The sequence below is a fragment of the Ahaetulla prasina genome, chromosome 1, assembly GCF_028640845.1.
Source record: "Ahaetulla prasina isolate Xishuangbanna chromosome 1, ASM2864084v1, whole genome shotgun sequence".
In the NCBI taxonomy this organism is placed as follows: domain Eukaryota; kingdom Metazoa; phylum Chordata; class Lepidosauria; order Squamata; family Colubridae; genus Ahaetulla; species Ahaetulla prasina.
Window position 1 is genome coordinate 71,386,079 of NC_080539.1, and position 21,783 is coordinate 71,407,861.

The window sequence follows — 21,783 nt, forward strand, 5'->3', positions numbered from 1 at the left end:
CAAATTTAAATCTTTAGTTTTAATCAGTCCTTATTTATGTTTTTAAATTCTCTTCATCTCCTTTTATTATCTCAGCTCATTTTTCTTTAAGTCTCTCACTCACCAATCGTTGCAATTTGTAGATTTCAATCTGGGCCCCAAACTGCTGTGCGCTGTTCTCAGTCTCTTTCTCTGATCTGCAGTTTACTCCATTTTAGCTGCCTTCACAGACATGCTGTGTCACTCTCTCTCTGCCTTTTCTCTTCGCCTTCTCTTTATCACATGCCTCTCATCTTCTTCTGGGGTTTTTCCTCTGTCGAGCGCTGCTGTTGCTTTTCACTCTTTGCTTCCCACTTTTGCAGAAGTCATCGCTCTAGGCCGGCCATAAAGACCAACTTCCTCTCCACCAGTTTAAGAGTGCTGCTCCTGACTACTCGGGTAGTTGCTTTCCACCCCCAGCACCTACGGAGCTTCCTCTTTAATTTATCAATCTCTCCAAGATCGATAATGCCCTAAAAGCGGGCTCTTAGAGAAGATTTTTCAGGGTTTAGGGCAGGGGTGAAATGCTCCCGGTTTGGACCGGGTTGCACGATCCGGTAGCGATGGCAGCTGCTGGTTCGGAGGACCGGTAGCAAAAATCCCTGCCCCCCACCCTCCCACCTCTGCTGAGCCGCACCATCATCAGAGGTTTTCTTTTTTTACTTTTAAAAGCTGGTTTTTCTTCAGCTGAAACATGCCTTTAAAAGTAAAAAAAAAAGCCTTTGAGGATCCCACCCCTCAGTTGAGATCGGCAGAGCCTTTAAACTTAAAACTCCTCTGGCGATCTCACCTGAGTTCCTCATCAGCAGAACTTACTTGTACTCTTACTTGTAGAAAACATGTTTTCTACAAGTAAGAGTAGAGATTCTAAGGCAGTTACCTGATTACTGATGAATACATGGCTTTTTTTCCAGCCCGAAAGCCCCAGTTTCACTTTCAGCCAGACAGAATCAATTGCTTAGCTAATCTATTTCCTCAGGGATCAACTAATGCTGGCTGGCTTTGCTGGCTGAGGAACTTTGGGAATTGAAGTCCACAATAAAATAAAATAAAAATAAAATAAAATATTTGTGCAGCTTTCTGAGATTTGGTGTGTTTCTGTAGTGTTTCACTCTAACTACACAAACACACAAAATCTCAGAAAACTGTATGTGGCATTTTGTGTGTGTGTATGTGTGTGTCAGTTGTGTTGTGTGTGTGTAAAGTGTGAAAGTTGGTTTTTGGTACCTCTTATTATTTTTTATACTTTGTTTATTATTTTTATTATTTATTGTTATTGGCCACGCCCACCCAGTCATCTGACCACCAAGCCATGCCCACCAATTAAGCCACGTCCACAGAACCGGTAGGGAAAATTTTTAGATTTCACTCCTGGTTTAGGGACAGAGATCTGTTTCCTCACCCTGCTCCACGATGACATCACTGCCGGAAGTCCGGCCTGGCTTTCTTAATGGGTACAAAATATCCATCTCTAAAGACTTCAGGCTTCTACTTGAGGTTTTATTTTTCTGTAGCAGGAGGATTGGGGCTGCTTTCTGCCTTTAAGAACATGTTTCTTCTCCATTAGGGGAAATATAATATTCTGCCTCTTTTAATATTTCCCCAAATGTTTCATTCAAGGGGGTGGGAGGCTTCCCACTTTCTGATGTTACTTATGTGCATTCCTCTACTACATATCCTATTCTACAAACTTTAGGAAACAAATAAAGCAGTATTGCTAGAATCCAAAGAAACTATAGAACCAAGCTGGCTTAGAGCTATTGAGGATCTAGTTCCCAAGAAGAAGAATAGAGAACAGAACAGAATATAAAAACTGCCAGTTTTGGTAAGATTTTTCATATTATGTTTCCTAATAAACCACCCAGAGTAACCCCATGGTAAGATGTGCAGCCAATAAATTTTACAAATAAATACAATAAACAAAAATAAATAAAATAAATAATTTCAAGGAATATTCTCTACCAAACAAGGTATGCAATTTCAATTGAGTGAAGAACCTTTGCTAGCCAACATTGCATATGGTTCTCTATCTACCAAGTGATTTGTGCACATCCTCTAGATTTCTTCTCACTGCTTAAAGCAATTTTTGGATTTATTTATTCCATGATTTTTTTTTCAGTTTCAGCAATATATAACAAATCTTGCGATTTGTCAAACAAGAGTTCTGATATATAGGAGGATGCATTTTTTTTACACAAGGGAAATCATGATATAGTGCAATATGTGAATTTTGTACACGGTGAATAAAGTTTCAATGGTCTGGGAGTGTAATGAACCTATTTATATAAGCAGATACTGATGGAAAGTGAACAAACAAGATAAGAGAATGAGGTATAGCATTGCTTTGAAATCCAAGATTTTGGAAATGATATTGTATAAATTAGAAACTACATTTGGAGGTTCATATATTCTTTACATGCTGGTCATTTATAGAATGCAAGAGGTAAGTCCTTGCTCCAATGAAACAATCTAAAACTATAGAGAAAGAGAACAGGAAGAAAATCACATTGAAGGCAGAGACAGAACATATGTGACACATCTTTCCCCCCTTAAAAGGGGGTGAAAATTTAGGTGTTTCTTATACATTGAACATAGCCCTGCCCACTGGCCCCCACCCTTTGGCCTCTGCCTCCCAGCAATTTACCTCCTTGCAGCAAGCAGCAAGAAGAAACAGCCCATTTCAGCTTCAGCACAGCCTAATTAGCATAAGTTGATTGTTGGATCGGCCTCCCAACTCCCAACTGTTTTCCGTGGGCCTCTGCTGCTTGCTGCAAGGAGGTAAATTGTTGGAAGATTTTTTTTTCTTGTGCTAATCAAGCTATGCTGAAAACGAAAATGAAAGTAAAGTAGGCCATTTGCTGTTTGCTGCAAGGAGGCAAAATTGCTGGGAGGCAGAGGCAGATTTCTTTTTCTTGTTTTCCTCACCCCAAAAGGTAGGTGCATCTTATAGTCTGGAGCATCTTATACTCCAAAAATATGGTAGTTAATTGCATAAGCTTTCCATTCCTTCTACTAGTCAGAACTCATCCTTTAGTGATGAGTTTCTTGCTTTTTGTATCGGGAGTCACGAGTTCACCAATTGTTTCTTATATAGATATAAAACAACTCTTTTGCATCTGTAAACTGCTTGAAAGGCAGCTATGGTCCCCAATGTCCATGTCAGCTTTGGAAACCATATTAACACCGGAAACTGCCACATTTTTGTGCTTGGGAAATTGGGAAGGGGGATTTAGTAGAGGGAATGTAGTTAGCCATAAAATCATTCTTCTTTTCAATCAAGGTCATGGTATTCCTGCACCTGGAGGAGGAGTGGCTGAAGTGATATCTCGAGTTGGGACGGATTGGGATTGGACCATGTGATGGACTGATGGGTGCAGGGGATGGATTTGGGATTTTGATTTACTGAGGGAAAACCCAGAATTCTCAGATTCGGGTATTCCCTGATGTGCCAGTAAACCTCCTCTATTAAATGAAACATTTGAGATGATGCCTGTCTCGGAGTTTTTCATAGGAGTTGGGCTGTTCTGGAATGCTGACAGTTCAAAAGTAGAAATCGACATCAGATCCTAGGTATGCTGGGCTAATAGAGGTTTCAAATGCAGGATGGTTGCCCACTTCTCAGGGATGATTTAAAAGATTCTTCTACTCAACAGGAATAGTTTAATTGATCTAGAAGAAATTTCCAGCTCATATATTCTATCATTCCATATTCCCAAGGTAGTTCCCATCTTCAAACATCTCCAATGACCATACCAGGGTATGTAGGAGGACCCGGGAATCTGAATTCTTGGGATTCCAAGAAATTTTTCCAATTTATTTTCACACTGCCTAGTGCATCATGGAAACATCTAACCAGTTCATAGAATCAATTGGTCAGGAATCAATTAAATAAATCAACAGAGAAGAAACCATTTGTACCAATTACAATCCTAGTTATTTCTTCTTCCTGGCACAATAATGAATCTATAGGGTAGGCTTTCCAGTGCTTGGATCATTTTTTTGTCCTATGCTTGGTAAGGAACGATCAGATACCTTTATCTGATCATTTATAGCTCTGCTATAAATTATTTGCACTAATAAAGTATAGACAGGAAGGGCTTATTTCTTTATCTGATTTTTTTGAACACAACCCAAAACCCATCCCCAAAGCAGTACATCATTTAAAATTAAGAAGATAGCATGTGTTGTAATTCCAGAGTTCACAATAACTGAGTTACAAGAATGGCAGGGCTACACCTGAGCATTTCCCTTTATAGTGTCTTGTTAGCATGTTTTAATTGGACACAGCTTCTAATCTAAGCTTCAGTGCACCTAGTGAGTGGCTATTTCAAGTTGAGGCATTTGGGCAAGCTGGAAGCAAAAAGGTCAAACAAAATAATTCCACTCAGGATGACATTTTCTCCAGCATTTGTAATGTAAAATCTGGGGCATGATCAATTAATGATAAGGAAGTAAGTCATTGAGTGGGAGTACCATTTATCTGAAGACAATTTGGCTAGTTCAGTTAATTGGCTTAGGTAGGTGTAAATGCTGAGTTCTAACATCAAGGAAGATCACTGTCATCTGTCTCACAGCAAATTGACTGTCATATGTCACTCCTCTGAGAAAAGACTAATTAGCTGTAGACTATTATTACAGCAACCTTACTCAAAATGTATATGGTTCACACAACTCTCTCAGTCTTTAGAAAATAGAACTGACAAACACACTTTTCTTCTTCTTATTGCTATTTAATGTCAATTTCCATCATTGTGTTAAGCATAAGAGGCACAATCCAGCCAAAGTACCACATACAGTTGAGAGACTCACCCTGTGCATTGATTCTTCAGTTCAATGAACTAAGCCACGTTCATCTGGGTAAGATGTAAAACAAACATGGCTGCCATTCAAGCAATAATTTCACAAAAGGAAGGAAGGAAGGAAGTTTTCCTTAAATACTATTCCATAAAAAAGGCATTTCATTACATTTGATTTTTCCAATTCTAGCAAGTAGGTAAAGAATGATGTGAGCAATAGGAAAAAGCTTCACACTACAATCATAATATGCCCTACAATAGTATTAGAGATTAGGAGAAAACATTGTTTGATTGTTTTAATGATTATTTGTTCCTTTTCTGGAATTATCATCTTTGGACTACAAAAATCTGGCTGGCTTCAGTTAAAAGCAATGAGATACAGAAGATGAACTCTTTGCTGCTATCTAGGTGTCCACAGGTGGGTTTTTTTTCAGCTCAGATCTGCTAGCTACCTATTTTTGAAAGGAAGCATGGATTTTGGATTTTTATGCTCCTCCAAATTTTGCCATGCAGTTTTCCAGTCAAAGATATGTGAGCATTCAAGGAAATTACTTATAAAATTGTGTGCATTGGAGGAAATTGCAGACAAAAAGGCCTAGAGCAAACTGCTTGCAAACAAATGAGTATATTAGGACAAAACATGTATGCAAATTTTTGATGTGAAGATATTTTTAAAATTCCATAAGCTGAAGCTGAAGCAGAAGCAGAACAAAATGAACTTGTGCATAAAACATGTGAATGTTATAGAATATGAAACAGATGGATGTATCCATCTCTATCAATGCTATATTATGGAAAAATGGAAAATAAGAAATTCAGGGCTTTCTCGTTCATTTCCATTTCTCTCAAGCAAGTAAGCATAGAATTGCAACCCCTAATTATCTGCTTAACTCTGTCATTAAAAAGTAACCATTGGGAATTAAAAGAATAACCTTTGGCAAAATGTCCCCAACGCCGTTGCCTTTGAATCTTTGATTCCATGATAAGGACAGGCAATATGATACTTTGATGTGTTAGAACACAAGTGGGGCGCCCAAGAGCAAAGGTCACTCAACCTGAAACTCCCTCCATGACCTCAGGTCAAGAACAGTCTTTCAAACTAACTTTCAGCACAACATTGGCTCTGGAGAGAAGCCAGCACTATTGGTTTCAAGGATCACAGCGCAGTATGAATACTACTGGAGCAACTAGAATCTTCACTAATATGCTCAACAGCTGCATGGTACTGGATACATGATTTGAAGTTGTGGGTTTTTTTTTCAATGTTCCTACTTGAATAGAGTATTTGACTTTATATCACCAGGCATCCTGTGCAGTTGTACTCAAAACTCTGCCCAGCTTGCTCTTGGTCAATATAGATCTGACAATATGAGGTCTGAGTCCTTTTATTCTTTGCGATACCTACTTTAATGTTATTTCACTTCAAGGTGTTGCCATTACTCTCCTTGAAATAATGTTTTCTCACATCTTTGTGCTTCCTTCCGGTTGAGTAGAAAATAATTACTGAATTTGTGAAATTACACCTCTATTCTTCTAACTGCAGAACTAATTTGCTAGAGTCTGCTAAGATAGGAAACTCGGAGGTGGAATCCTGGAATATCTCAATGACGTTGCAGTGTTTTTCTAGCTTCTGCTTCAGTTAAAACATATTGACAGGGGAAATCAGTCGATTGCTGCTTAATGGGGGGCTGAGGTGCTTAGATGTAACAGCACAGCAATATTGACTGGGGCCAGTTATAGGGGGCAAGTGACTCTCTTGTTAAAACAACTTTACTGTCAATTGATCTGTTTTCCGGCATAGAAAAAAGTCTTGCTTATGACTTCTATACATATCTTGAAACTCAATAACCTGAAAGATCGTTTTGATTATTCTTAAATTATATGTATATTATTAACCTTTTTCAAAATATATAAAGGAAATTCAGAAATATGAAACATGAAGGCAATAAACAGAGAGTTTACAAGCATCATAGAATTAGGTTTCATTGCTCAATGTTTAATTAATTGGTTTCAAGTATTGGAAACTTATTATATTGTTTTAAAAGTTACAGATTATTGTTAATATCCAAGCAATACATAAATATCAGCAGTAGTGGCCAACACAATATAGATCCTAAAATAAGATTAAAAATTACAATAAATTCTCTCCAAACTACTAAGCATTTTTTTTTCTGATTTTACAGATCATTTAAAGCTAGTAATATTAAGACTTTATGTTTAGAGAAATCCACAATTCAGATATGGTTCAAGCACATTGACAGAATTATAATCCAAAAATGTTTTTCGCTGAGTTAACATCTGTATCAGATTTACAGTGTTATCTTGGATGTTGAGCCTACTCCCATCAGAGATATTCTTCCATAGAATCCAAAAGACTTTACAATCCCCCCTAACAACTCTATGCAGGCAATGAAATCTGCAGAAAAAAATCTGCCACTATCCCAAGGATCGGGATATGCAAGTAGGCTTCCCTCATAGCTACTTTTAGACTTTGAGATTCCTTTCTAAGAGACATCAAACTAACTCTCTCGCTGATATACTTCCTCTAGCAGCAAAAATGTTTATATTTAGCAAACTTGAGAGGAGAGTGAAGGTTCATTCTCTGAGCTTGTGGGTTGGTTTCTGAATGTTTTGTTACCAGGCTAGGTAACATCTTACCTGGTAATGAAATGTTCAGAAACCAACCCATAAGCTCAGAGAACAAACCTTCACCCTCATCCTACACCCAGGCTGCAGATATTCGCCACTATTGGAAACCTGAGACGGCTAAGCTGCTAAGTTGAACCGGTTACTTTATATTGTTTTCAAATTGTGCTTTTATTAACTGTCATCAAAACCTTATGTCTATCTAACTGAGGCACAATCATGCCCCAGCAATATCTTTTTTAAAATTGTTCTTATTTATACAAATACTGTATTGAATATTACTTATCCTAACACAGGTTTTGTTATGGATACAGTCTGATTCACCTTATCAAAAGTTTTACCAATGCAATCATCCTTAGAGGACAGAATCAGCTTGTTAACTATTGGCCACTTTAGACTGGTGTGAATATGTTCACTCCTTCCAGTCCCTGGACATTGTCTTCCAGGGTCATTTTACTCTGGCAGCTTTTCTCTTGTATCTGCCAGATCTCTGCTCAGAGGCCTGGATCAATCAATCAAACTGGAAATGGTATCAAGCAACTGCACAGTGGAATGAAAGCCAATTTATAAACACTGTTGGGTTTTTAAAGTCATGTCTGATTATCAACTGATATTCAAACATCCTTTGATCAAACTGATATAAAACACCTGCATCAGCCTATATGCTGAACATATTTTAAAGGCAGTTGGATTGAAAGAAGAATAGTGTGGTCTTAAATATGGAAGAAGAAACATCAGTAATCTATTCTCTGCTGATGCTTACCTGCATAGCCAAAAATGCAAAGGATATGCAAACTCCAGTAATAAAAGATAAGGGACAAATTTAAAAAAAAATGGGACAAAAATTAAACATAAAGAAGACCAAACTAATGACAACAGGTAAAACAACCAGCCTTAGAATTCGCTATATAGATATTTAAGTGATGGATAGCTTCTGCCTTTCAATAGTAAAGGAACAAACAGTAAATATTCTTTATTAGTATCTCGAAAGTAGGAAAATACAGCCTTTTCAAACAGTTTGTGAGAAGATTCAGCATATTTTTCCATCCCCCCCCCTCGAATCTGGAAATCCAGAATGTCTCAAATGAAGCAGAATTGCCAACATGACAATGACAAATGATAAAATGCCACTAATTGATGGACTTTCCTATTATATCATAGTTTCATTTCATTTTTATTTCATCTTTACCCAGCTCAGAGTAATCTGACCTGTTTTGGAACAGAGCAAGATAATATACTTCACATTTTTCAGAAAGGACTTCTATGTTACATCAACATAGCATTCTTTTCAAAGCAAGTTCCCTTCAGGTACTTCCAGAAATCAATACAGATGTAGGCCAGCTGCTTTCTGGGCAACTAGTTGAATAGGGATGAAGCATGACCATTGGCAAGCAAAAACAGAGTTCATTATGCTCGAGGATCTCTGAATGTGCTCAGCATGTAAAGGTATGAATAGCAATTTAGATCTGTATACTAAGCAGAAAGGAATGCATATAGTGGTGCTTAAAAGTTTGTGGACTTTTTCAGAAATTTTAATATTTCTGCATAAATATGAGCTAAAGTGAAACCTGTTTTCCATAAAAATCCTAAAATTATGTAGAGAATTAAAGATACAAGTTTTAAAAAAAAACATTATATTTGTTCATTTATTCTTTTGAGGAAAATGATCCAAAGCTACATATTTCTGTGTAGCAAAAATATATGAACATTTGCTTTCAGTAAGTGGTGTAGCCTTCCTCTGGCAGCAATAATGGCAATTAAGTGTTTTTGATAACTGCATGATGGCTTGGAGGAATTAGAGACAGCAAAGCAGGATCGAACCATAATACTTCAATCACCATGATTTATAGATGATAAGGTTCTTACGATGGAATGCAGTGTTTTGCCTTTCATAAAACATAACACTTTTCCTTCAAGCCAACATTTTTTATTTTGTTCTCATTTGTCCAGAGAACATTCTTCCAGAATATCCAATATTCACATAGTATCCAATATAAGGAACATTTCTGAATGTGATTAGAAAGTAAGTTCAGCTGGTTTAATTTCCTTATTAAAGGCTCCCCTGATGCTGAAAGCAAAGATGTCGTTTCCTTTAGCTCCTGGTGCTCAAACCTTTGGGAGACCATTATTTTTATGGTCTCCTTGGAAGAAGCTACCCCTGAGGACACTCATGGGCATTCTCCCATTCTGTCTTCCACAGACATTTGAAGGACTGATCCACCTTCGTTCTTCACAATGGCTGTCAGCTCTGCTTGTTCACAGAGATGTCTTCACTCAACCACGACTCACACTGGATGTCTAAAATGCCTCCTATTTGGTGGCCCTCCTACAATTTACACTGTGGAGGATTCCTAACATCCAGTTTTTAAGTGTGTTGGGCAATCAGATATTAGTATTTGGTGAGATTTTTCCTTTGTCTGCAGCACAAAAGGAAAATAGATATTGAAGTGGGTTTTAGAACTTAATCACATTCCAGTCAACCTTATGTTTTGGAGCAACCTTTCTGTTGAAGAATAAATACCAGATTAGCTAATCTCTTTAGAGTGAGAAAGTGAAAGGTTTATGGAATAATAATATCTATCTACTTGTTGGTCTCTTACTTTCTTACCTCCTGCTGTATAATACTTTTACTGAAGTAGACATAGTTTATGAGTGTTTATGATTGTCTACTACAAAGATTTACAGTAATCCAGCAAAGATAAGTGAATTCTCACAAACTATTTAGGATCCAAAACAAAACTGAGTAGACACAGAATTTCAAGTATCAGTCAATTTCTTCTTAAAGAATAAAGTGAAGCATAACTTGAGTTATTGCAAAAATATTTTGGTGTTGAGGGTAATTACTTTGACCTCAGTTTCTGAAACTGCAGAATATGAACTCGTCCAAGAAACCATTGCTTGTGGTTTCTGGCTGATGCTCTGGTGTCTCTTTCCTTGTCCCCATTTTTTACTGCTTTTCATATCACATATACTAGTTTTGTGGCTTAATTCTGAAAGTTTAGAAAGGAAGCATCTGACATCTGCATAATTAAACACTAACATGCAGGGCAGTATATTTAAGGTACGTACAGTTCAAGCAGCATGATATGAATATTTTACACATTTTTTTTTGAGTGCTGCAAAACACAGAGAACACAGAGATTTTGAGTAGAATTAGATGGTATGTGCCTTATTTCCACAAATATCAGTCGGGAGGTCTTTGCATGTGGTTATTTCCTACTGAGTTCTCAAGATTCTCATTTGGATAGAGGCTCACTCGTGCTTCAAAAAGAAAAGGGGGCAAACATTGTCCTAAAATAGGCAAATTCTTATTCAAACTATAAATGCAAATTAGCAGTAATGACTATAATTAAGTAGAACTGTTATGTAGTTGCATATAAATTAAGGGAAGGCCACTAAAAAAAAGTAAGTGAGAACTTATTTGATATATTTTTTAATATTTAAGAGAGCGAGAGCAAATTCCCCTAGGAACCTCTCCATTATATTGCAGGCCTTAAATACAATACATCTTATCATAAAGCTGCATGATGTACAGTTCCAAGGAAGGTTCTGTTGTCCCTCTTCTGAAGGACCAACTGGATGTGGAGCAGATAGCCATCAGCCACTCTAAATCAAGAATTGTGTTCTGAACACATAGCCACCTTAATTTGTCACATTAAGTTTGCATTTCTTTCTCTCTTTTTTTTTAAAGGCTCGTGCTTTTCAAAGGCCTTGCTCCAGTAGTGGGATTCAAATAATTTAACAACCAGTTCTCTGCCCTAATGACTGGCTGCATGGGCATGGCCATAGTAGGCGTGGCCAGGAGGTATGACAGACAGCACTCGGCCTCCTGCACCCCCCTGGGAGCAAAATTGCAGGGGGGGGGGAATATGCTGCCCCCCCTGCGCCCCATTTTGGGCCTAGGAGGCCTCTCTGCACTTATCTGGGAGTCAAAATGGGGCATGTGGGGACTCCTGGAAGGGGCAGGGAGAGGAAAGGCCAGCCAGCAATTTAACTACCAGTTCGCCCGAACTGGCCCAAACTGACTGAATCCCACCACTGCCTTGCTCTACTGTTGATATGACCTGGAAGTAATGCAAATCACCATGCTATGTATAGGTCACACAGGCTGATTGCTGCCTATGAAGCTTCTGAAAGCCACAATATATCAGTCCTTTGGGGTACAGGGAATTGGTATAGGAGCCTACCTGGTATACTGGTATTGTGTAATGTCCTAGGAACTCCCTGGTATCATGTTTTAAACTAGTCTCCCCAGATCTGACATTCTCACATAGGGCACGACTGCTTATGGATATTTGTAGGGTCCAGTTTTGATCTATCTGGAGCAGGCCAGAACTGGAAAAGCTACTTTAATTAATCCTTGCTTTGGAAAGTTCACCTCCTGCCGGATTTCAAACTATGAGCAATTATCTTAAGATGTTAATTTGTTAAGCCTGCCTTTTGTTTTACTAGTTCAGTTTTTGATGTGAGTCATATACAAAGATAAAGAACCTGAAGGTCAAATCCTTTAAAAGCCACTCCACTTTTTCAAACATTCCAACAAAGCTTGTTTTGAGGATGAAATTGATTTTCACTTTTTCACTGCTTTTGATTAATTATTGTTGTGGGAAAGGAAACTTCAACAAAGCTACCCGTTTGTGGAATGCAGTCTCTAAGGAGCTGGCCATCTCAAATCATAGGACAAAACAAGCTTAATCATAGGCAGGCTTTAATCCATTCTTTTTCTGTAGTAAAGCCCTGCAGTTGGGAACCTCTATCAACTTATAAACTAGATATGCTCAATTCAGTGTTATGTGGTAGAGAAAAATCCCATACTGCCAAGAATACATGCTTAATAATATCAGCATCTATTTTCATCTGTAGGTGAACTGTTAAATAAAATGAAGGAATGACTCCTCTGGTATAGGCGATACAGAGTTCAGTCCTGTGGGAAGCACTAGCAACTATCCGTATCTTTCAGATACTTGTGTTTATTAATGTATTCTTTCCATCCGTCCTTCCTAATGTCTAGGGCAATCTTATTGACTGAAATAAGGTTCTTCACATAGCAATTTATTTATCTATCAGGTATATTAAATAAGGTTCTTCACATAGCAATTTGTTTACTTATGCATATGATTTATGAATAGGATAATGTCCATGAATTTATACATTTACGCTCAAGCTTTCATTTCGAATCTGAATACCCAGATGGCAGCTAATAACATGAAATGGAACACAAGTTTAAATAAAAATTCACCCATGGAAAGATATTTTGCATTAATATACTTTCTATTTTGTCCACAGCATAATCTGCCATAAACTCACTGAATAAGACCTATTTCTTCTTTTCTTTGGTCTCTAGTCTCCCCTGTTGTGGAACCCGTCTTCCAGGATATTCGGCAAGCCATGGGACGTAGTGTAACCCTTCGATGTACCATGTTAAAGGGAAGCCCTATGAAAGTGGCCACAGCTGTCTGGAGATTTAATGGTAGTCTTCTAACAGTGCCTCCAACAGAGCAGCAAGACTATTCAGAATATAAAGTGGACACTGTAAGCCGGGAGACTAGTGGCAACTACGAATGTAGTATCTCCAATGATGTTGGGGTAGCGATTTGCAAATTCCAGGTATCAGGTAAGTCTTGCAAAGAATATCTGACATTTTTTTTCTTGTTTAGTGGATAGTAGTATGATTAGACTTGGCTAATAACTGGTAGATGAATGAAATGGAAAATTTGCCCATATTGAGACTCTACCCAAAAAAAAAAAAGGAGACCTAATTTTACCTTCTCTCCATTTACTGAACAGTCCCGGAACAGCAGAAAGATAGTGCTGGGGCAGAAATTTTACTCACCTTCCCAATAGGAATGTCCTCTGCATCACCAGCTTTCCTACAAACAGAAGGAGACAGTCCATTTAGGAAAGGGCAAGCCTGGATCCAATACCTAGTTGATAAAATATGGCACAAAAATTGATTCCTATAAGGTGCCAATACTCCCACTTTCCTTCACCTGCCTCTTATGAATAGAATTGTTCGCTCCAAGATTAGTTTCCTATATTATATTTTGCTAGCGTGTCTTTTAAGTTTGGAAGCCTGAGGGCAGTTTCTGTTTTTTAATTGGTAGAGCTGATGAATAAAAAATAGTCTTTATGCCACAATGCAGCATGTAATTAAATATGATCTGGTGATTTAAAAATGGAAAGTTTAACTCATGTGTATCGTTGTTTCCATGACATCTGGGCTTTGGGAATCTGAAATATTCTTTGACCCTTTAATTCTGTTTTCCTGAAAAACTGTCACAGAAAATGAGTGGCTAGAGGTCAGACATACCCTTTGGACTGCCCCGATTTTTTATTTATATATTTTTATTTTTGGCTCTTTGTCTGATAGATGTTGGCCTCTTGCAGGCATACAATCCTTTGACTGAGTCCATTCTTTGCAGTCAATATAAATTACTTTAGTCAGCATTTTCCAATTACTATAAAAGTGCTAGGTAACTTTTACACCTTATCACAACATCAGGTGTATACCACACGGAAACCTCTTGCGCACTTATGATATCAGGCCTGTACCAAAAGAAATGCCATCTCTGCACATTTCAGTAAAAGTATATGTGAATTTAATAGAGAAACATGCCATTCCTTCATCTCTCAATGGTTGGTATAGCTGCTGGCATACAATTTTCATTCTTTCAAAATCTATATTAATATTTTCCACTATAGCAAAGTTCAAGCATGTAGATTTAGAGGTGGGGTCTAAGATTCATTTAATTCTTCTGTGTCTTCAAATAGTTGCAAAGTGCTCCATGGGTAATTTATATGTGCAAGAAGAAAATTATAAAGGATATGATGAACTTTATTATTATATCACCAGAGATGGAGTCTTCTATCTTGGGAATCAATTAATTATAAAAATGGGCATAAGATAATGATTATCGTCTGTTCTGATTTTATTTCTGAATTTGTTATGAAACTTGACTTAACAATCAATACAAGTTGAATAAGCAACAATTAGTCTCCAAGGTGGCTCTGAATGTCTGCATGCACAAAAATATAAGTCAATAAAAATAATAAGAAAAGGGGGTGCAAAAGTAAACATCAATATTACCATTCTCCGCTAATAAAAATAAACGTGGAATCATTTCCATTTAATTAGAGCAGAAAAGAATGGCTGAGCTAGTAATAGGGGTGGGTAAAGAGGAACGAAAAAGAAGAGAACGTTGAGAGTAAGGAATACCTGTAAAATGTATTGCTTGTCTTTGAATATTTTCCCATTGTATGTTTTTTTGTGATTTTAAATTGGCCAATGCAAGGATACGGATAGGGTTTTCTGTGGAAAGTTTTTGCTTTGGAGATAAACAGTGGGATTTGGAACCATAGTGTCTTCCTTGAGAATCAATAACAAGGGGTGGGTGAATGGAAGGACTTTATTGGTAGTCAGTCTTAAGGGCACAAACGGCTCCCAGCACCACATTGTGGCCTCCCAGCATCCAAAATTGCATTACCAATATTCTGCAGCAAAATACAGATAGTCTTTGACTTACAACAGTTCATTTAGTGACCATTCAAAGTTACTACATCACTGTAAAAAGTTACTTATGATCATGTTTTCACACTTATGACCATTGCAGCATGCTCGTGGTCATGTGATTTACATTTGGATGCTTGGCAACACATTTATGATGGTTGCAATGTCCCAGCATCATGGGATCACCCTTTTGTGACCTTCTGAAAAGCAAAGTCAATAAGGAAACCAGATTCACTTGTGTTACTGCTGTAATTTAAGAACTGCAGTGATTCACTTAATAAATGGGGCAAGAAAAGTCATAAATGGGGCAAAATTCACTTAACAAATGTCTCACTTAGCAGCATAAAGGTTGGGCTCAATTGTGGTTGAGCATTGAGGACTACCTGTAGTCCTGCATTTGGGATGTTGCATTTTTGTTATGATTACCCCCCTTCCAAAAGTGTGGCAATAAAAATAAGCCATTCTCACCTCCACCTCCACTTTACCTACCCCAACTCCTCCAAAACTACATGAAATCAATTTACAGGGGAGCTTAGAAGGATGACGTGGGAGAGGAGACATCTAGAGCACTCCTGGAAGGAAACTTGGAGAATACTTGACTGAATAAATGTAGAGATGCTATTTTTTATCAACAAATTTAAGTTATGATGACGTTATTATTGGTTTTGTGGCAGATGCTTGTCAGAGCACCTTAGCTTCTTCATTTTCTATTATTATTTTTCTATTTTGTGACTTTTTCTATTTATTTATTTTTTAACAAGAAGCAGCAAAATCAAAGCTGGTTTAGTTGTAGATTGGAAGGCAGAGTTTTATTAGGCTTGATTGAGGTCAATGAATTCTACTATTCAAATTCCCAGAAGTAGCAGATACTGGGAATGAAGATAACAATGAAGTGGTTTAAAAATATCTAAAAATAAAATAAATATGTATTTGGTAAGATTAGTTGTCTGTGACCTTCATGCTCAAAGCTCTTGATGAGTTGCTGGCATAGATTCTTATGGATCTCACTGACTTATAATGACTTTCCTTCCTGTTCTTTCCCTTCTTTCTTTTGATCTCATTCTCTTTTCTGCTTCTCAGCTAAAGCTTATAGCCCAGAATTTTACTATGATACCCCCAATCCTACGAGGAAGCAATCCAAGAACTACTCCTATGTCTTACAGTGGACTCAGAAGGAACCTGATGCTGTCGATCCCATTCTTAGTTACCGTCTAGATGTCCGCCAGGTAAGATCTATCATAGCAGCTTAAACGCAGAAATTCAGCTACTGCTGAAGACAGCTTCCCAGACAATAGTTGCAGAGTGAAAACAAGAATGCTTTTGCCCCTACCTACCTAGATTAGAATTTGGTATTTGCAAAGCAGGTTACAGCAGATGGCATGATGCTTCTTTCCTCATTTTATACGGCTGAGAAATCTGTTGTATGGCATACCTTTTCATTACAAATTCTGATGCATATGCATTTGAGAGCTAAGAAAGTCTGTTGATTCCTCTTGGAATTTTCAGGCTTTGTGTTTTCACTAAGGCTGTAACAAGAACAAAAACTTGTGTACTCATTAGTAGTTTTTGTAGATTTCATAGTACATAAAATCATCTGCTACAATGTCCTACCAGCCAATGAATACTTCAGCTTCAACCAAAACAATACAAGAGCACACAATAGATACAAACTCATGGTAAACTGATCCAAACTAGACTTCAGTAACAGAGTTGTCAATGCCTGGAATGCACTACCAGACTCTGTTGTTTCTCCCTCAAATCCCCAAAACTTTAACCTTAGACTGTCTACTGTAGATCTCACCCAATTCCTAAGAAGTCTGTAAGGGGCATGCATAAGCGTACCAGCGTGCCTACCATTCCTGTCCTAATGTTTTATTTGTATCCTTTACATGTATTTATAATTATGTTTACACTTGTTTCTGTCATAAAATACATGCTTGATGAAATAAATAAATAAAAAAAATAAAATAAAATAAAACAAAGGATGGGAATTCAGATTCTTTCCTTTGAACCAACAAAGAGCTATAAATTGAAGGGCACTCCAGGTTCAAACTGCCAAGAAAATTCATTCACTGTTCATGTTGTGCAAAGCTCTTCTCCAAGCTATAATAATAATAATAATAATAATAATAATAATAATAATAATAATAATAATAATAATAATAATAATAATAATAATAATAATGGAATATTATTGCTACCTTCTGAAGAAAAGTTTGGGACAAAAGAGTGTTTCAGTATATGAATCAAACAGAATCATAAACAGCACAACCAGGAAGAAGAAAATATTTGATATGCTAGATTGTTGAAATATATTCATAGGTGCATGCAAACATGTGTATGGGTATGTGTGTTTCTCTTTTCTCAGCAAAGACCTGTGAATCAGACATGCAATCAAATTCCAAAATTTCTCAGCTAATTTATTATTTAGTTAAACCCAGGTTATGAAATCATTTGGAGGGACTATATGCCAAAGGTAGCTCTGTCTATGTAGAATAAATAAATAGGGAAAGTCAGTATATTAAAAAAAAGAAAAGAAAGAAAGGGACTGCAGATTCTCTGCATTCTAAAATGTTCTTTTTCCTTGTTTTTCCTGATAGTTCTTATAAGATCTGTTGTTTCGTTTCTCTTTTTGATACCCTTTCTACACAAAGAATAGGGAAAAATCTTTTCTGTTGACCTAGAAAAGGTCAATCTGCATTTTGGAGGACCGTTTTTGTAAGATCTTACCTGTCTCGGGCTGTGGGTTGCCTGCTTTGAGTTATGCTGAAGTTCAGACCTGCCTACTTTAAAAGCCCCTGAGAAAGATTAAATTCTAAGAAATCAGGCTTAACTGCTATGATGAGAATATTATTCACATAATATTCCTTGATCCAGCCATGACTGTATTGATCAAAGAAGGAAGCAATATCCCTTGCTTTCTCCCTCCCTTCTATAATTCCTGTATTCCCCAATCTAGTCTAAAGAATTGGCCTTGTTCCAAAACATGGGGAGCTTGGTGGCGAGTTCCCCTATTCCCCTATTCAGGGAAACATTCGCTAGTTCATGGGCCTTCTTGGTAGAATGGTAGAATCATATATAGAGGATAGATACGCAACATAATGGAATATACCGTTTTTTATTAGCATCTAGATGTGTGCTCCTCCGGTGATCTGGGTGGCAAAATATACTTTCTATCTGCTCATTATCTTTTGGGAAACATTAATGGTCACAGCAAACCGCAGGAATGCCACAATGATGGCACTTTGCATATTGCATGGTCATGGCAATGATGGCACTGGATTCTTGCATTCCAGTATTGTCATAGAAAATGTATATGTCATAGGATTTGTATGATGAGATCACCACTCATGTTTTATTACTTGCTGTCATTGCCTTTTCCTGTAGATGCCCATGTTGGGAAGGATAAAAGATACCATTTCTGATTATAGATTGTATTGTTCTTAGTAGTTATTGGAACAGTTGCTATTTTTGAAGGGATATTTTAGCCATTTCGGGGTTAAGATTATTTGTTATACTTGGCAATTTTTGTTTTAGTTGCTGGAATTCTGAGATGATTCTGCGCTCAAAAATTATTCCTTTTGGTTAGATAAATTGCTTCAGCCCACAGGGAAAATCTTTTGTCATTCCTTGTTCTTTTAAGCAACTATAGTTAGGAATGATGCTGACTAATGCCCATAAGAAACCAAATGTTTAATCTTATTATTGATCCAGCCAAAGATGAAACTAATGATTAATGCCAACTAGTTAATGTTAGAATACTTTTCGCTTTCTAACATATGTTATCCTGGGACCTTAAAAACATCAGTGAAATAATTCCTGAATAATCTCTGGTTTATTTATGGGAATTACTATGATTTATCCTTTACCTGCATTGAACTGTGTAATTTTGTACATATCTAACCTTTCTTCTGCCTACACCAAAAGGATATAATCTGATTTTTTATTTTAAATTAGGAAATTCATTCTTGTTAATTCATTTGTAGTTTATAAATCCTTATTTGGTGACCATTGGTAGAAAGTAATGGTTTTCAATGAAATATTTGCTAGCTATGATTTTCATATTATTAATATTAGCTGTGTTAGGCTCTTTGAAATAATCTTTATGTACAATTCTAGTATCTAATGATACTTTTCATACTTATCCTGATATGACAATTAATTTTTTTTTATTTTTCCCCCAAAAGTTTTTATTTTCATGACTATTAATTTTTAAGAATCTTCTCTTTTAAGTAATTTCTAGAGTCTATTTATTGTTTGATGTCAGTCTGAGCTATTTAGGACCTGGTTTTAGACCAAACTTTAAACCTATAACATGAATCAGCAGAACATGAACATTCAAAGTAACCATGAAACAATTTTCCAGCTGCTATATGTAGATATACTATGGTTGGGTAAATATGTCACCTTTGTTTTCTTTTAACTTGTCATTTTCCTGACCACAAGCTTATTCTGGGCTCTTTCAACATCTGTTTCAAATGGGTTCTCAACCCCCTCCTCACACACCTTGCATTTTTCTCCACATTTCTCTTAACATCTACTGTATGCACATTTATAATGTGCAAATAACTCACAAGCAATTTTCCATCAATATAATCCATTCTTGCAGGAAAAAAATATTCATGTTTGTGCATCTCATACTTCATTAATGTATTTTATGAATATTTTTGTTGCACTCTGTTGTTTGATAGGGATGAATCTTCTACCACAAGTTTATTTCAGAGGTACAAATTCGATAAGCATATGAACAAATTTCATATCCATCTGTAAACAGCATAATAGAGCTGACGTATGCATGAATAATACCAGTATAGAAATATATAGTAGCACCTGGTATGTTCTACAGTAAAAATGATCAGTCCATTGTACAAGATGATGATCGTAAAAATTTAAGTCCCCCAATTTGATTTCGTAACACTGAATTTGAACTTTACAGTATGAAACTAATTCTATTCAGAGCTCTCTACACCATAATAGTCTTACAGGATCTTTTTATTGCCATTTTCTTCTTTATTAGGGATAATGCACTCTTCACTAAAGTGATGTGCAAAGATGAAGATTTTAAGGTTGATGCTTTTAAAGTTTCCACGGCACATTGTGACAGGTAATAGGGTAGGCTGAGCTTGGAAGTGAAAGATTATTTACTTTCAATGTAGAGGACAGAACAATTTCAAAAGATCTGAGCACCTCTATTCTGTGGGTCATACAGAATATCTTCTTTCATTCCATTCTTTGAAGTGGCTCACTCTCTAGGGAACTGTCTGCTTCTGTATTACTTTCTCATACAGCGTAGAGCACATTGTCAGTGCTTAACAAATAATAACAATTTTACCAACACAGTACACAAGGGAGCTTCTTATAACGAATGTGCTTTGTCTGAGAACAGCCTTGCTGTATGCTGAACTTTGCCACTGTAATTTCCAACTAAACATGTGCAAAGCTAGAGACAGATTTTGTCCTAAGTGGGTCACTTGGATGTAGAACTTCAGATACACAATGTGTCATGCCTCATCTCAGATGTTGTTTAAAGGGACTGCGAATATGCAGCTTAGTAGGGTGAGGGGTGCTCCAAAATACCTTGGAATAGTCCTTAATATTAATCAAATCTGGCAGATTTCTACAATAGCTAATTCTTTATTGGGACCTCCCTTTTTGCTAGCTCTCACTTGACTTGGTCCCAAGTTACTTGCAGGACTATATCTCTTTGCGGATTCAGTCATGCCAGAAAAAGTATTATAGCAGATTTTTCTGCATTTGGGGGAGGTTAGAAGGCCCCAAAACCAAAGGTAATGTTGTTCCATTGTTGGACTGATTGTTTGGAATGGCCTCCCCTTGCAGATTTGCTTAGGTTTAACCCTGTTCACTTTCCAGAAGAAGCTGAAGATAGAAATCTTCCCAACGGTATCTGGAGCATGATACCGCTTAATTGTTGGTAGTGGGGTTAAGTGTCTTAGATTAAGTGCCTTGGCTTTCTTATTATTATTATTATTATACAGCTTATGTATTGTAAACTGTTGAGTGTATATTTTAATTGCAGAAGGAAGGAAGGAAGGAAGGAAGGAAGGAAGGAAGGAAGGAAGGAAGGAAGGAAGGAAGGAAGGAAGGAAGGAAGGAAGGAAGGAAGGAAGGAAGGAAGTTCTCTACCAAGTGGGTTTAGGATTAAAGCCTTCATTATTTGCAAAACCTTATTTAATATTTCTTATAATAGCAAAGTTAAATTACTTATGCTCATCCTTCTATCCTTCCGAGGTCGGTATAAAATGAGGGCCCAGGTTGTTGGGGGCAATATGCTGACATTGTGAACTTCCCAGAGAGTGCTGTAAAGCACTATAGGACAGTATGTAAACCTAAGTACTATTTCTATTATGCTTGCATATTGGAAATTTAAGCCAGTTAACATGTTGCTTTTATCAGTCTGTAGAAGCTATTTATAGCTTTCCAAAAGATTTTGTTTGGGTGAAGTCTTGATGCTGAATTATTTGGCAGAAAAACAAGAGGGTTCAAGAAGGCAGTATAATTTATTATTTTTTGTGTAATTTGGAACTTGCGAATCCTTTCTAATACAAATGTAGCTGCTTGGGTTTGATCTTCTTTCTAGATCTGGACCCTCACTGTGAGTCAGAAGACTAAGGTACTAGCCTCACTTTCATCTTGAAACTTTTAAAATCCATCTTTTCTGCTATAATCGCACATATTAGAATTCTTTAATTTTTCTGTATTTCATTTCAGATTTTTTTTTTCCTGGCAAGATAGCAAACCGTATGTTTTCAATCTGGATTTTTATTTATCCCCTGAGTACCTCTCCCCTGGGAGAAA

At 36.9% G+C, this 21,783-nt stretch overlaps 1 protein-coding gene across 1 annotated transcript in view; it reads left to right on the forward strand.

Annotated features, from left to right (window-relative positions):
• MDGA1 (MAM domain containing glycosylphosphatidylinositol anchor 1) overlaps positions 1-21,783 on the forward strand; it is a 348,213-nt gene that overhangs the window by 221,750 nt on the left and 104,680 nt on the right. The window contains exons 9-10 of the mRNA XM_058178574.1: positions 12,805-13,074; positions 16,048-16,193. Of these exons, the coding sequence (XP_058034557.1) occupies positions 12,805-13,074; positions 16,048-16,193 (416 nt within the window). The remainder of the gene's footprint in view (positions 1-12,804; positions 13,075-16,047; positions 16,194-21,783) is intronic.